Genomic DNA, 14,938 nt, shown 5'->3' on the forward strand with positions numbered 1-14,938 from the left:
TTCTTCGTTTCTCTTCCCAACTGGTAAGTCTGTGTATATGCGATGGAGTAAAAGGAAAAAAAAAAAAAATAAGAAAAAAAAAGGAAAAAAAAAGAAAAGAAAAGAAAAGAAAACGAAAAAATAAATGAAGAAATAAAAAGAATAAAGAGAAAGAGATTGCACTCGAAGGCTTAAAAGAATTATTGCACGCACGGGTTTTCTCTTTTTAATCTCAAAATAAAATATATATATATATATATATATATATATATATATATATATATAAATTGTTGAGAAATTCACTGATATGTATATATACATATGTATACAGAGCCGGCACTGAACGAATAAAATGGAGGATGGGGGTGGATGGATGACGGGGGTAGAGAAAAAAATAAAAAGAAAAAAGAAGAAGAAGAAGAAGAAGAAGAAGAGGATACATTTACCAGAGATAAATAATTAGTGAACTGTCAAGAGCCAATGGCGGCGAATCATAATTCGGCACAATAAGTCTCGTAATAAGATGAACGATTTAATTGTCGTCACGAGGCAGAGAAAGACTCTGAGAACCGGAAGAGATTGGTGGTGTGGTCCAGCAGTCGAATAGAGATGGCCAGTAACTGGTAGCTGTAGTTGCGTGTTGCCAATAACCGGCCAGTCCTGTGGCAGCGGCTGTGGTGGCGTTAGCGGATCCACCTATACCAACACCAACGCCGATTCCGGCCGTACTGGAAACTATTTGTTCGTTTTGTAGGGTTGCGGCACTCTCGAGATTAGCGGCCGTTCGTTCCTCTTCTATCTTCTGGTCCGCCGTGGTCCCATCTTCGTCGTATATGAGGTAATGCGGGTGCGAGGTGGTCGAAGAGGGCGTCGACGATAAAGTCGGCGAGGCGGCGGACCTAGGCCTGGGTCACTCCTGCGATCTCAGCTGATTGTCGTTAGTCTGTTGCTGAGAGTTAACACCAGTTAGAACGACTTGATTGGCTGCCGCAACGGCAGCTGCGGCCGCCGCGGCCGCTGCCGCGCTAGCACCAATGCTATTACCGGAGTTAGAAGGTACACCGTGATGATGGGGGCTAGACGTAGCCCCCGCTTCGCCTCAGACCTGAGCTCTCGCGGTCGCATGAGCCTCGGGGCCACCAGGCGAATGGGGATTCGCACCGCCACCGGTCGTCAGGGCATATTGACAGGCACTGAGACCACCACCGACTGAGGACGCCCTTGAACTCACTGGACTTATGCTACCGGTAGTTGCACCGGTAGTACCACCACCGCCACCACCACCACCACTACCACCACCACCACCACCACCGAATGATCCACCAGTGGAACCACCGTAACCGCTGCTGTGTTGCTTCGCCTTTAATCGTAACGAGGCAATGCTACTCGACGTCATGACCGTGCAGGTTTCGGGCGGTGCGGCTGTTCTATGATGCGGCGTGTAAACCGGCGGACCATAAGGATGATGTGGCGCCGCTGGTGCCGCGTAAGGACACGCTGCGCTCGATGCTGCTACCGGGGAACCCGCTACGCCCAATCCCGAACTCATTCCAGGTAACATTGAGGTAGCGGCTTGGCCGACGGACACCGACATACCGCTTACGTGACTTCCAGCAACCGACGTCGATGCGTTGAAGCAATTCACGGGACTGACTTGAGCGTGATGATGATGATGAGAGGCGGTCGGCACAACCGAGCTCAACGTATTCACCCAGGGAAATGTTTTGCTACTTAGAGGCGACGGTACCTTAGCCGCCCAATTGTTGTACGTGCTGTAAGAGCTATAAAGCGTATCTGGATCTGGAAATGGTTGTCCGATAAATCCATTCAAGCTGGCCGTACTGAAACCCGACTTTCCAAAGTCTGCGGCTGCGGCTGCTGCATTCAAAGCGTTCCGTTCCTTCTTCCTCCATTTTGCTCGTCTGTTCTTAAACCACACCTATATCAACAGACAATTATCCAATTTAATAACCAATTCAAATTCTTCATATTTGTCAAAACTCAATGTATAAACAAAACGTTCATTCTTTCTTAATAAATATGCAAACTTTCGAAGGTAGGAAATCCCTGATCGACTTCCCCAAAAGCCGCGTACTCCCTTCTTACTGTTCAAGATTTCTCGTTAACGAATGTCCCTCATATATTGAGATATAAGGGAAAGGGGAACTCTCGCCTGGAGCCCCATAGTTGTTTCTTCTTTTCGCCAGATTTACCGGAGACTCGTTCGCTCGTGATATTACTCATGTAGCGCTACATAGAAAAGAGAGAGAGAGAGAGAGAGAGAGAGAGAGAAAGCATGAGCTAGCGCAGCCGGCACGGACGAGCGTGTCTCGAGACAAATGGCAACGGAAACCCTGTACGAGCCTCCTCCATCCTGAAATATGATGGCGTTAATTCAAGGCGGTCCCTCTCGTACTCCTGCGTTCGATACCGAGCTTTCTCGAAGCAAGCTCGTCAGCCGTTTCCACCCTCCTTATTCCCAACTCTCTCTCTCTCTCTCTCTCTCTCTCTCCCTGGCTTCGACCTCTCCTCCCTAACAATTATACGGCTGGTTGCGCTCAGATACACGTCGCTCTCGCGTAACTGTAAGGCAAGCACCGGGAAAATGCGGCATACGGAGGAGGGTTCCTAAGAAAAGAGAAAGAAAGAAAGAGAGAGAGAGAAAACAGAAAAAATAGATAAAGAGAAAGAGAGACAGAAGAGTAGTGGGTTTTGGGAGAGAACTCCTTGGCAAGATGGATGGCCACTGCGATCGTGTCTTACCGTAGAAACGCTAAGAGCCGCGACGAGTCATTGAAAGTGGAAAAGGGAGAGCAACTCTAATGAAGAGTAATGCCTCCACGATTATTTCCAAATATGGCTGCCACAGCTTTGATAACGATCCTTTTCTTTTTTTTTTCTAACCTTTTTCTCTATCTCTCTTTATCTCTCTCTCTCTCTCTTCTAATTCCAATTTGATTCGTATTTTGGCCTTTGCCCTATTTCCTTCCTTCCTTCTTTCCTTCCCCCTCCCTCTTTTTTCTCCTTTCTGTCTTCATTTATATATATATATATATATATATATATATATATATATATTTTTTTTTCTTTCTCCTTTCTACTTCACTCACCGAAGTATTCCGCCAGAGAAGATAGAAGAGATTTTCTCTGGCAAGAAGGAACAAGGGACGCCATTGAGTTTCGCGAAACAAGGGCGTAGGTGTGACGGGTGGGAGCGACTGGGCCGACGACGGTAAGCCGAGAGGGAGTAAACTCGATAGGACAGAATGGTACTACGGTGGAGGAAAGAAGCCGCGGCTCGAGAATCAATAAACTCCGAAGGCGAAGAAGAGAAGGAGGAAGAGAGACAGAGACAGCCAGAAAGAGAGAGAGAGAGAAAGAGAAAGAGAGAGCTACAAGAGAGGAGAAGGTGAACAAGAAGGAGAGAGAGAGAGAGAGAGAGAGAGAGAGAGAGAGAGAGAGACGAAGAAGATGGGTACAAGGCCGCGCCCATAAACTTTAACAGCATCGCAAAATCTCGGCACGAGGCGACGGGAACGATCCCGTTCGACTCGATCCGTTTGGTCATAAACTTGATGAATGAACTTTCGGATCTTGGGTACGAACTTAAGCACTATACTAGACTAGAGTTAAGTGTACCGTGTTAAAAGGCCTTTAGCTTTAGAGAAAGTTCAAAATCGGTATGACGTTATTATCATCGATGCTTTTTTTTTGAGTGATTGTTCCCGAGTGAAAGTTTTGTTAAATGATATAAAAAAAAAAAAAAGAAAAAAAAAGAAAGATAAAAAAACAACAAGGAGTGCCGGAACGACGAAAAGAAATGAAAAAGAACGGCCTGTTATTGTGAGCTAATTAGATTGCAAAACTAATAATGGTAGTAATGTCTGTAACGGGATTACTTTAAAATTGTGTTCGAGCAATTGGGCCAATTCGGTAGACGGGAATAAATCGAATCGAATGTTTTCCAGTCGGGTCACACTAGGAACAAAGGTCCCAGCGCCCCCCCCCTCCCTCCCACCCTCTTTCCTCTGGCTACCTCCTTCCCCGTACCCCATCCCGGTCACGTCATGCGAGCAATAAAACCTCATCAAATCACGACCCCTCGCCACACCGTGTAAGCTTCTGCGCGCACGGCTCAATCTACGAAAGCTTATATAAATGTAATGAGACCGTGACCGGAGGGTGTCTCATCAATCAGTCCCTGTCCCCATGCCAGTTCCCCATCACGGCCAGTGGATACTGGCCACCAACCCCCTAACCTCTCCTCTTTCCTCTCCTCTTTACTCCTCTCCTTCCTCAAACGATCGACATTATCCTAGCTCTACTTTTTATTTTTCTTCTTTTTCTTCTTCTTCTTCTACTTCCTTTTTTTCCTTTTTTTTCTTGTCCCCTTCTTCCTCCTCTTCTTTTTCTTTCTCTTCTTATCGTAATGTTTTCTCTCTCTCTCTCTCTCTCTCTCTCTTTCTCTCTTTTAAACGTGACATGCGTTGTGTACGCACACAAAAGCAGAATCAACGAACACACGAATCGAACTTACCTAGGCATCCATAAAGAGAAACGATCCGATATTCGGTGCTCACGAGCCATTGTAATCCGGGTGACTTAGCGGCATCGAAATGCCCGAGAACGATCGGATAACAATGATTTGTTCGTGCCGCACTTCGCGGTCACGCGTATTCCGCTATTAACGCAACTCGATCGGACGCGGATTAACAAACGTTTATAACTTCTGCTACGTGCGTACTCGAAATACTATCTAAACGGTTACAATCGTTCTTTGATGTATCTAGGATACGATTAGGTATATATATATATATATATGTATATATGTATGCATGTATATATGTAAACTATATGTATATGTAGTTCAGTCTATGAAATCGTGTAAGGTGTGTCTTATCAAGTTGTCAATTCGATTCAAGGAATAACATTTCGAGTACATTTTTTGTTCTTATCATCGAGAATATATATACATACATATATATATATATATATATATATATATATATATATATATATGTATTAATTAGATATTAAATTGAGATTATAATATAATAATATAAACAAAGATGAAATCTGTATTACGAGAAGATATGAATGCAAAATTTTCTTCAACGTCAAGCGTATAAACTCCGTTCGTTGCTGGCCCTGGAGGATATCATGAAACGCGTATTGAGACGCAGACGTATGAGATAGAGAGAGAGAGAGAGAGAGAGAGAGAGAGAGAGAGAGAGAGAGAGAGAGAGAGAGAGAGAGAAAGGGAGAAGGAGAGACTGGCAGTTCGTATCGTAAGACATGAGAAAGAGAGAGAGGAGAAGGAGGAGGAAGAAGGAGAAGGAGGACGAGGAGGAATAGAAGGATGGTTGGAGGGTGAAGTCGAGAATGGTGGTTGGAGGGGAAAAGCAAGGGACGACTGCTGTTCCTGCTGGATGTGAGAGAAAGAGAGAGAGTGAGGAGGAAGAGGAGGAAGAGGAGGAGGAGGAGGAGGATAATATTGATCCCCTCGTAGCCCCGCCCCTCCTCGTCGAGCGACGCCATCATTATATTATCCACCATCCCTCCGTCTCTAGCGACGTATGCGCACACCACAGAGTCGAGATCTACGCGCAAGAGCACGCACATACGCATACGAGAGAGAAAGAGAAAGAAAGAGAGAGAGAGAGAGAGAGAGAGAGAGAGAAAGAGAGAGACTGAAATATCGCGTATGTATGTACTTAGGTATCTGTGATAAGTCTCTTTTGTACGTGCATTTGTGTCTGTGTTTTTTCATCCATGGAAAGGACATTTCTTTTGGTAAAAGAGATGAATTCCTCTTCTGTACGTATATAATTTGAGGAAACAAAACCGAGAAAAAGAAAAAGAGAAATAGAGAAAGAGAGAGGGTGAGGACTCTTATAAATAATATAGGAGAGCATTCAGCAACGAAAAAAGGTATGGCATATATCTACTACTTTTGTCTTTCACTTCATTAAAAATAAGCTCGGCGAAATATCCCTCCCTCCTCTCTCTCTCTCTCTCTCTCTCTCTCTCTCTCTCTCTCTCTCTCTGCCTCTATCTGTTTCTCTCTGTCATTGATATTTCGTGGATTCCCAAGGATTTCTTTTACGCAAATCTTCAAACTTCTTTCTCAGTTGTTTCGAAAACTGGATAACAATAATTCTGCGATGTACGACCATTTTTCGGAAGTGGAAGAGGACTGTGGCGGAGATGAGGGGATGAGGGTGTTGGCTTTATAAATCTGTTGCCAACGACAAAAATACTACAAGTTTGGAAAATAATATATATATATATATATATATGTGTGTGTGTGTGTGTGTGGGTGTGTGTGTATGTATAAAATGAGAGGTTTGATAATAAGTAAAAGATAAAAAAAAAATAAAATTAAAAAAAAAGATAAATTAATTAATTAATATATAAGTATTTAATAATAATAATAATAATAATAATAATAATAATAATAATAATAATAATAATAATAATAATAATAATATCATTGTTCCTTCGAATTGATCGTCAAAACTCGGCCGATAAAGCAGAAAGCGCGAATTTTCGGGTGCAAGAAGAAGAAGAAAGATCGCCGTGGGAAATTCTTCGTCGTGGAAAAATTCAAGGATGTTCCTTTACAGACTCGAAAGCTCCGAAGCATCATTAAAAACAAATTCCGTGAAGGATGGCCGCGGATTTTCCCGGGGCTTCGTGAGGATTTTCTTTCCTCTCCTCGTTTTATCCGGAATAAGTGGAGTTCTTGACGTAGCTTTTAAACTATCCGTGTACAATTTCCACGTAACACTTTCTTTTACCACTTGCCTATTTCTTTCTCTCTCTCTCTCTCTCTATCTCTCTCTCTATCTCTCTCTCTCTCTCTCTCTCTCTCTGATCGATATTTAACAAATTTCGTTAAATACACAGAGACATATACATATATCTTTCTCCCTCATTAACGGATTTACCTAATTCGTGCAATAAAACAGATCCTCTAACAAATCATCGATATATACTCGTAAATAAAAGATACAGAGAATTAACGGGATTTAAAAAGATATTAAAATAATCGCGATTCGCGTCGTTCGATAGTATTGATGTAAAGATTGAAATTATCGTCGAAACTACTCTTAAATATAAATCGCGATATCTAATCGTAAATTTAGTGTTCTTTGGAACTTTCTCTCTCTCTCTCTCTCTCTCTCTCTATCTCTAAGCGGGTAAAAAGCATCGAAGAAAATTAAAACGTTTAACCAATTTTTTTTGTTTTGTTTTTCCTCTTCCTTTTCCTTTTGCTTTTTTTCCCCCATTTTATAAGAAACGTGCGTCTTTAATATTACTACAGGGAGGAGGATGGGGTTGGGTGGGGTGGGGTGGGAGAGAAACTATCCCTAAATTTCCTCCTTCTCTTAGGATCTAACTCGAACTGAGTCTCGGTCTTCAACCATTCAGGTAGAGTCTCCATAAATCTCACTATAACGTCGAGATGGATCAACGAGAATAGTCCACGTCTGGCTGGCTGGCTGGTTGGTTGGTTGGTTGGTTGGTTCGTTGGTTGGTTGGTTCGTTGGTTGGATGGTTGGATGGCTGGATGGCTGGCTGCCTGGCTGGCTGGCTGCCTGGCTGGTTGGCTGGCTGGCTGGCTGGTTTGCGGGGAGAAGAAAGAGTTCCTATATCGCTTTCGTACGAATGTAAAACGGCGCAAACTCGAATGCATACGAATAAAGAGAGAGAGAGAGAGAGAGAGAGAGAGAGAAAGAAAGAGAGAGGGAGAGGAGGAATCGAGAGTGGATACGAAAGAAAATTCGTCACGTGCTTGGAAGATGGCCGGTTAGAGAATGTCGTCGTTTGGACGATACGACATATTACGGTCATTCCCTGTAAAGTATCTTCGAGATATAGACTCCCATAGTTGAGATGATAACTTTGTCTATACTTTAAAGGAACCGCAAAACGTTTGCAGAACGCTAACCAACAGATTTATTTCTTCATCACTTTGAATATATAGTCCGAACGTTACGAAGGAAGAAAGAGAGGAAAAGAGAAAAAGAAAAGAAAGAAAGAAAGAAAGAGGAAAAAAGAAAACAAATATTTCTTTTTTTTTTTTTTTGCGCTTCTCGACATTGGACATAAAAATGAAAGCGTTCTCGCGTAATTGAACGAACAAAAGAAGAAGAGGGAAAAAGATAAAGAACAAAAAGAACAAAAAAAAAAGAAAAAAAAAAGAAAAAAGACAAGAGAAAGAGAAAGAGAGAAAAATAGGGCGAGCTATAAATCAATTTTTGATATGACCTAAGGAATAATTTAGATTTTGAAAGAGGAAGAAATAGAAAAAAAAAAAAAGAAAAAAAAAAGAAAAAAGAAAAAACAAAGCGAAATCTTTGTATCATCTTTTTTCTTCTTCTTTTTATTTTTCTCACTTTCTCTCTCTCTCTCTCTCTTTCTTTTCGCTTCGAATCGTAGGGGAGTACGAAAGAGAAAAAAAAAAGAAGAAGAAAAAAGAAAAAAGAGAGATAAGGAAAGATCACGTGTTTGTTTTCATATCGTTTTCTTTACGATTGTATCGTAAAAGATTTGAATTCGATAATTTTAACGAAACGAAATAATATTATTATTATTATTATTATTATTATTATTATTATGATTATTATTATTATTAACATTATTATATCTATCACCGCGTGGGTCTCGTAAATTTATTAGATACCCCGTAAGCGGTTCCGGTAGTTTAAGCGATATCTTTCGAATCCACTCACGAAAATTCTTATATCGATCGTACTCGACAATAGGGATTTTTCTCTCTATCGTAATGCAAGATGATCGATTACTTATTTTCGATATCGTTCGATCGACTACTTAAAAAGTAGCTTATATCTTGACAGAGTCGTCAATTTAGATCGTACGACGATCTATAACGATCAGAGTTCTTTGGAAAGAAAGAAAGAAAGAAAGAGGAAAACAAAGAAAACGAAGAAGAAAAAAAAAACAAAAAAGACAAAAAAAAGAAAAAGACAAAAAAAGGGGAGAAAAGAAAAGGTGAGGAAAAATCGAACCGACGAGGGAAAAAGGAAGACAAAAAAAAAAGGAAAAAAGGAAAAAAATTAACTCGAATCGTGGAAAACCCGCGCGAACCAGAGGAATGCGATCGAACGCGTATTAAATGGGTGACCAGACGGGGGGAGGAGGAGGAGGGGTGGACCAGAGGGGGTCGAAGGGCGTTTGAACGTTACGAACGGCATATGAGACCGAGGAAAAGAGGAGGAGGACGAAGAGGTGGAGGTGGAAGAGAAAACGGTACTCTCTCTCTCTCTCTCTCTCTCTCTCTCTCTCTTTCTCTCTTTCTCTTTCCCCCTGCGCGCTCGCGCGCACGACCAGTTTTATGGATTTTTTTATCGCTGTGCTAGTGGCCCGTACAGCCCGCAGCCACTGGGATTCGGATATTCAATGTTGGCGTACCTGTATGGATATTAAATTAACACCCGTAAGCCGCGAGTATTAACAACTTTGCAAAAGATTATACGAGATTATGAGCTCAAGCGGAAAACGTGATTTTTAATACTCTCTCTCTCTCTCTCTCTCTCTCTCTCTCTCTCTCTCTCTCTCACTCTCTCTCTGTCTTTGTCTCTCTCTCTCTCTCTTTTTCTTTTTCTCTGAATCTTCCTTCGTAATTTACGAACAGTCACGGACTCATCAGATATGGTTCCTATTGATCATCGAAATGTATATGTGTATGTTTGACTTTTGACGGTCAATTAGGATGACGTACGCGACGGAATTAAAATTTTTCGAACAAAAGAAAGATCATTGACCGTGAGGAGATCGAATCTATAGAATATACAAAGCCGACGGAAGTTGGACGAATCGATCGATCGATCGATTGTACGTACGATCGGACGGACTATCGATCGATTGATCTTAAATATTTCTTTATATATTGACTTTGAACTTTCTTCAAGATAAGGAACACACATTCCGCGTATTTTTATACGACAAAGGCATTTGTTATTCGGACCTTATAAGATTACATGATTATTATGGCCGATTAGATAAAACGATGAAATCCCGAAAAATTTTTCCTTTTGAAAATAAATGAAGAGAAGGGGGATGAAAGATCATGTATTTAGTGAGAGAGAGAGAGAGAGTGATAGAGAGAGAGACAGAGTTAATATTCGATCCGTTAATCCACCGATGGAACACGTCGCTTTAGCCACGCTCGCCCTTCGACATTTTCCACTTCGCGTTCCACACGGGGCCGCTGGTATTAACTTCCACCAAAATTTACAACCTCCTGGCGGTCCCGTCAGATCGGAAATCTCCCATTCGGACATCTCTCGATGGAAATACTTTTGGATAGTACAACAACAACAACAATAACAACAACAACAACAAGGAAAAACAACTAAAACAACAACGACAACAACAAAGAGAGTTAGATTTTTTCTCGTTTTGTCTCTTCCTCTCTTTTTTTCTTTCTTTTTTCCGTCTTTCTTTTTCTTTTTTCTTTTTTCTTTCTTTTTGTTTCTTTCTTTTAATATCCTCTCTTCGAAGTCCAATGTTCTCTCTTAACCCCCGTCTCTGTCCCCCTTTGTCCCTTCCTGTCGCCCTTCCTAAAAAAAATGATCCTGTATATCGTGAAATTACTTTACTTTGAGTATGAGAATTTTACTTTTACGTTAAATAATTATCTTCCTCAAATCTGTTGAATCGTGCTTCCGCTTATCGACTGAGTAACACCACAGAGTTGGTTACGATCAACGGGAATCCCCGAATATCCTGGAAGTAGCCGCGGTAGTACTCCCGTAGATTGCGTTTGCATGGTCAATGGAAATCGACGATCGGACCCGAGGCATACCGCAGAGCGTGCGAGAAGAGGCTACGCGATGGCAAAGGTAATAATTGATATATAGCGATGGCGGCATTGGCCGCTGACAGCCGCTAACCCGGCCGAATACGGATGACACTCGGTAATCCTCACTCTCATACCGGTTAGTGCGTCCACCTATATTCCGTGGCGTCCCATTTCCCATTCCCATGGCGTGTAAGCTCTGTTTCTACCTTTATCTCCGTCTCTCTCTCTCTCGCTCTCTCTCGCTCTCTCTCTCTCTCATTCTGTCTCGCTCACGCTCTCCTATATATAGCCTGAAGGTACATGCACAGCCTACAGGTACAAGTACCAGGTGCTTTGTGTTGCATGTATCTGACGCATACATTCATATACATGAAAACACGCATAAGGGCGCGCGCACATATTATACACACATACGCATACATGGAATCAGTATTAGTGTATGCGAATGGTTGTTGGTCCAGCTTGTGGAAGCTGCACACAACAATTCCAACGGCAGCAGACGAACTCGTGCTAGTGTGCGGTGCAACTATACTAATCCGCCGATGGATTTATGGTCTTAATCACCGGCGGATTATCTCGGACAGCCGCGCTCTGCTGCCACCGACCGAAACATACGCCTGCCTCTTTGTAGATAACTGTACCTAGCTCAGCAGTAGTAGCAGCAGTAGCAGCGCCAGCCTGTCCTCTCTCTCTCTCTCTTTCTCTCTCTCTCTCTCTCTCTCTCTCTCTCTCTTTCTCTCTGTTTGTCTGTCTCTCTCTTTCTATCACTCTTTCACTCTGTCTTTTTCTATCCTCGCGTTGGCATGCTTTCGGCTCCCCCATTTTTTTGCACGATGGATTTCTCATCCGCTTATGGATTCCACACCCACACTCTCTGTTGGCTAACCACTCGAGGGATTGGCCAAGGGAAAGACCAACTAAGATGGCTGACGACTCTTACGATGGTACGTGCTTTGCGAAGATACTCGAAAATATATATATATATATATGTATGTGTATGTGTGTGCATGTGTATATATATATTGATATATATTAAATGCAAGAAAATATCTTTTTTTGAGAGAAGAAAATTCACCTTTCATTACTTATCATTACAATGTTAATACTTTACGAACAATTACCTAGTTCGAAATTTTTAAATGAAACGGATCTCTTGAGCCTTATATATATACATATATATATATATACATATATATATATATATGTGTATTTATATATATATATATATATATATATGAAAGATAGCAAGAATCTTGTTTTCGCTAGAGTAAGAGAGGAAAGGTAGGATATGAAGCTTTCAGAATGAGAAACGTTCCCCGTGGCGTTACAGTTTGCGAACGAGCGATGCCACACTGCACGCTACTGGGATCTGCAGCATTTTGGTACATGGCGTATGGAGGACTGTGGCGGGAACACTGTAGCGTGCTACTATGTGTGCTTCTATAAATCCACGAGGGCTTACTCGTGCAAAGCCTCCCTCGTGGCTCGCGCAAACCCACCCCTCTCTACTCCTTCCCACCCACATCGCCTTCCTCGATCCCCGACCCGTTCCGCCCACCCCAACACCAACCTCGTTCACTCGCAAACACGTGACCAGCAACACAGACTCTTCTTCACGTTAACCCTTTGGTCCTTACACAAGACCTTATTGCCTATAGCGATAACCTTCTCTCTTTCCTAAAGAGAGAACCATCTCGAAACTGTTATGTCTGTTTCTCTGTCTGTCTGTACGTGTTAAAATAAGTTTGTGAGAAAAAGAAATAGAAAATATCTACAGACACGAGCTAACCTTAGCCGACGGCTCTTTTACGTCCGTCGGTTGTAGCCTTCGTAAAACTCAGAAAAATACTCGTGTCGTTGTGTCGTTGTAATCGATACTGCGACTCCTACTTCATGGCTGAATGCACCCATTGTACCATTCTCTGTTAGATATACCGTAACCCCGTTTGTATACTGTAACCCCACACGAAGAACGTTTAGAGGACTCCTTCAGAATTTCCGAACTGAACAGACTCCTCGCGTAAGGTCACAGTGTCCGTCCGAAGAAAAAACATTCAGGAAGTACTCGAGCTAATCTGTTTTTCCAGGATTAAAATAGCTCGGTGGAGGGTGGGGGGGCGGCGTTTCTCCAGTTCGAGGTTGACTTTATATATATATATATATACATATATATATATATATATATATATATATATATATATATATATATGTATGTATGTACATCGCGATAACACGATCGTTATTCCACGAAATCGAACGAAGATCGTATCGCATATGTATTATACATATATACATATATATTATACATACATACATACATAGAAACACGTTATATTTGTTTGTTTGCCTACCTACCTATCTACCTATCGAAATAGATCTATCGAAATCGAGATCCAATCGTTCGATTATGAGAAAGGAATTCGTGTTTGAAAATCAACGGGCTTACCCTGACTCGTGCTTCCGTCAAGTGCGTCCACAATGCGATTTCTTCTCTCATCGACATGTCGGGATATCGGTTTCTCATAAACGTAGCCTCCAAGTCCTGAAGTTGTTGGGACGTGAAGTGTGTCCTTTGTCGCCTCTGACGTTTGTTCTTCTTACCGTCCTTGTCGTCGGTATCGTTAACGCCAACAACCCCGTCTGGTGATACGACACCACCACCAGCACCCAACTCGTGTTTCACTTCAGCCGTTCCAATACCTGAAAATATTTCACTCTTATTTAATATACTCCTAATCCTAACACATTTATTACTTGTTCCCTTATCACGTTGATCCAAATAAATACATTATAATTAATATAATATATAATATATACGTTGAATATAACATATAATGAATATATTATATTTTCATATTTATCGATATAAATTTAATTAATTTATTAATAAAAATAAGTTTTACGTCATTCTCTCTCTCTCTCTTTCTCTCTCAAATAAATCTAAATAAATGTTTAATACTTTTTCGTCACATATACATGGATAATATTAAAGGATATTTAAATTAATAGGATGATCTAAAGGTTCTTCTTTAAAAATCCGAGCTAAGAATTTTAAAGAAGAGGCAACCCCACCGGAAAGGTACGATCGAAGATAAGGTCTGCGGGCAGGGTCTAAGTAACGATCATAGATCACGCCGATCGTTTGACCGGTAATCTCTACTACGACAGGGTGATACCTTCCTCCTCTTTCTTCACGTAGGAAAGAAGAGGACAACGCGGGTGTGTTTGTCATGATTGCGACAGTGACAGGTGAGGGTATTTCATCCCTCTGAACTTCCCTCCTCTTTACCCTTCTACATGAAATTGACAGCCGCTTGATCGATCGATTCCCTTTTCAAAGAGTACCGCTATCAGTGCACGTTAACTATCTATGACGACGAATCGATGTGTTACTTTTTCTTCCGCTTTCGAACTTCAAAATTTATCTCGATTAAACTCAAAACTTGAACTTGACCGATATATATATATATATATATATATATATATATATATATATGTATGTGTATGTGTGTGTAATCGTATTTATGTATTACACGATCTATGTAAATAAAAGACGATACATTTCAATGCAATCGTTTGTGTCATATTGAAAACGAGAAAAAAATTATTGATACACATGGAAAGGAATAAAAGAAAAAATGAAAAAGAAAAAAGAGAAGAAAAAACGAAAAAGAAAGAAACAAGAAAAGAAAATGGATGTAAGGTGTAAAATAAATCGCAAACGTTAGAGACCCTAACATTTATGCAACGTCATGACGTGGAAGAAGAGTTACGATCTCTTCGTCTGACTCTCTACTTCTTTATCTCTGTTTATCTTCCTCTCTCTTTCTCTCTCTCTCTCTCTCTCTCTCTCTCTCTCTCTCTCTCTTTATATATCTCGTGCAAAAACTTTAGCAAAGAGAATGCGTTCCGTAAGCTCCATCTCTTCGTGGAACGTGCTGGACTCGAAGAAGAGTTCGTCCTCGGGATTATAAAGAGCGAAGTGAGAGGATCTGTCCCAGTGTTTGTTGTTAACCAAAAAGAGAGAAAGAGAAAGAGAAAGAGAAAGAGAAAGAGAGAGAGAGAGAGAGAGAGAGAGAGAGAGAGCTGTGGAAAGTCCTCGCAAGGCTCCAAGGGATATTTCAATTT

At 41.3% G+C, this 14,938-nt stretch overlaps 2 protein-coding genes across 3 annotated transcripts in view; both read right to left on the reverse strand.

The window, feature by feature from the left end:
- Positions 1-289: 289 nt before the first annotated feature.
- Positions 290-889, reverse strand: LOC124952232 (the record flags this gene model as incomplete). Its single annotated transcript, XM_047501779.1, has 1 exon — positions 290-889. A coding segment is annotated over one exon (378 nt), but the record flags the coding sequence as incomplete, so codon positions are not given.
- The window catches only part of LOC124952174 (pituitary homeobox x), a 29,161-nt gene continuing 15,102 nt past the window's right edge, over positions 880-14,938 (reverse strand). For both annotated transcript variants that reach the window (XM_047501630.1, XM_047501629.1), the window contains 2 exons: positions 13,257-13,510; positions 880-1,918 (listed from right to left, as the gene is read on the reverse strand). In XM_047501630.1, coding sequence (XP_047357586.1) covers positions 1,079-1,918; positions 13,257-13,510 — 1,094 coding nt within the window. In that variant the 3' untranslated portion in view covers positions 880-1,078. The remainder of the gene's footprint in view (positions 1,919-13,256; positions 13,511-14,938) is intronic.

Source organism: Vespa velutina, chromosome 10 (genome assembly GCF_912470025.1).
Source record: "Vespa velutina chromosome 10, iVesVel2.1, whole genome shotgun sequence".
Lineage (NCBI taxonomy): Eukaryota > Metazoa > Arthropoda > Insecta > Hymenoptera > Vespidae > Vespa > Vespa velutina.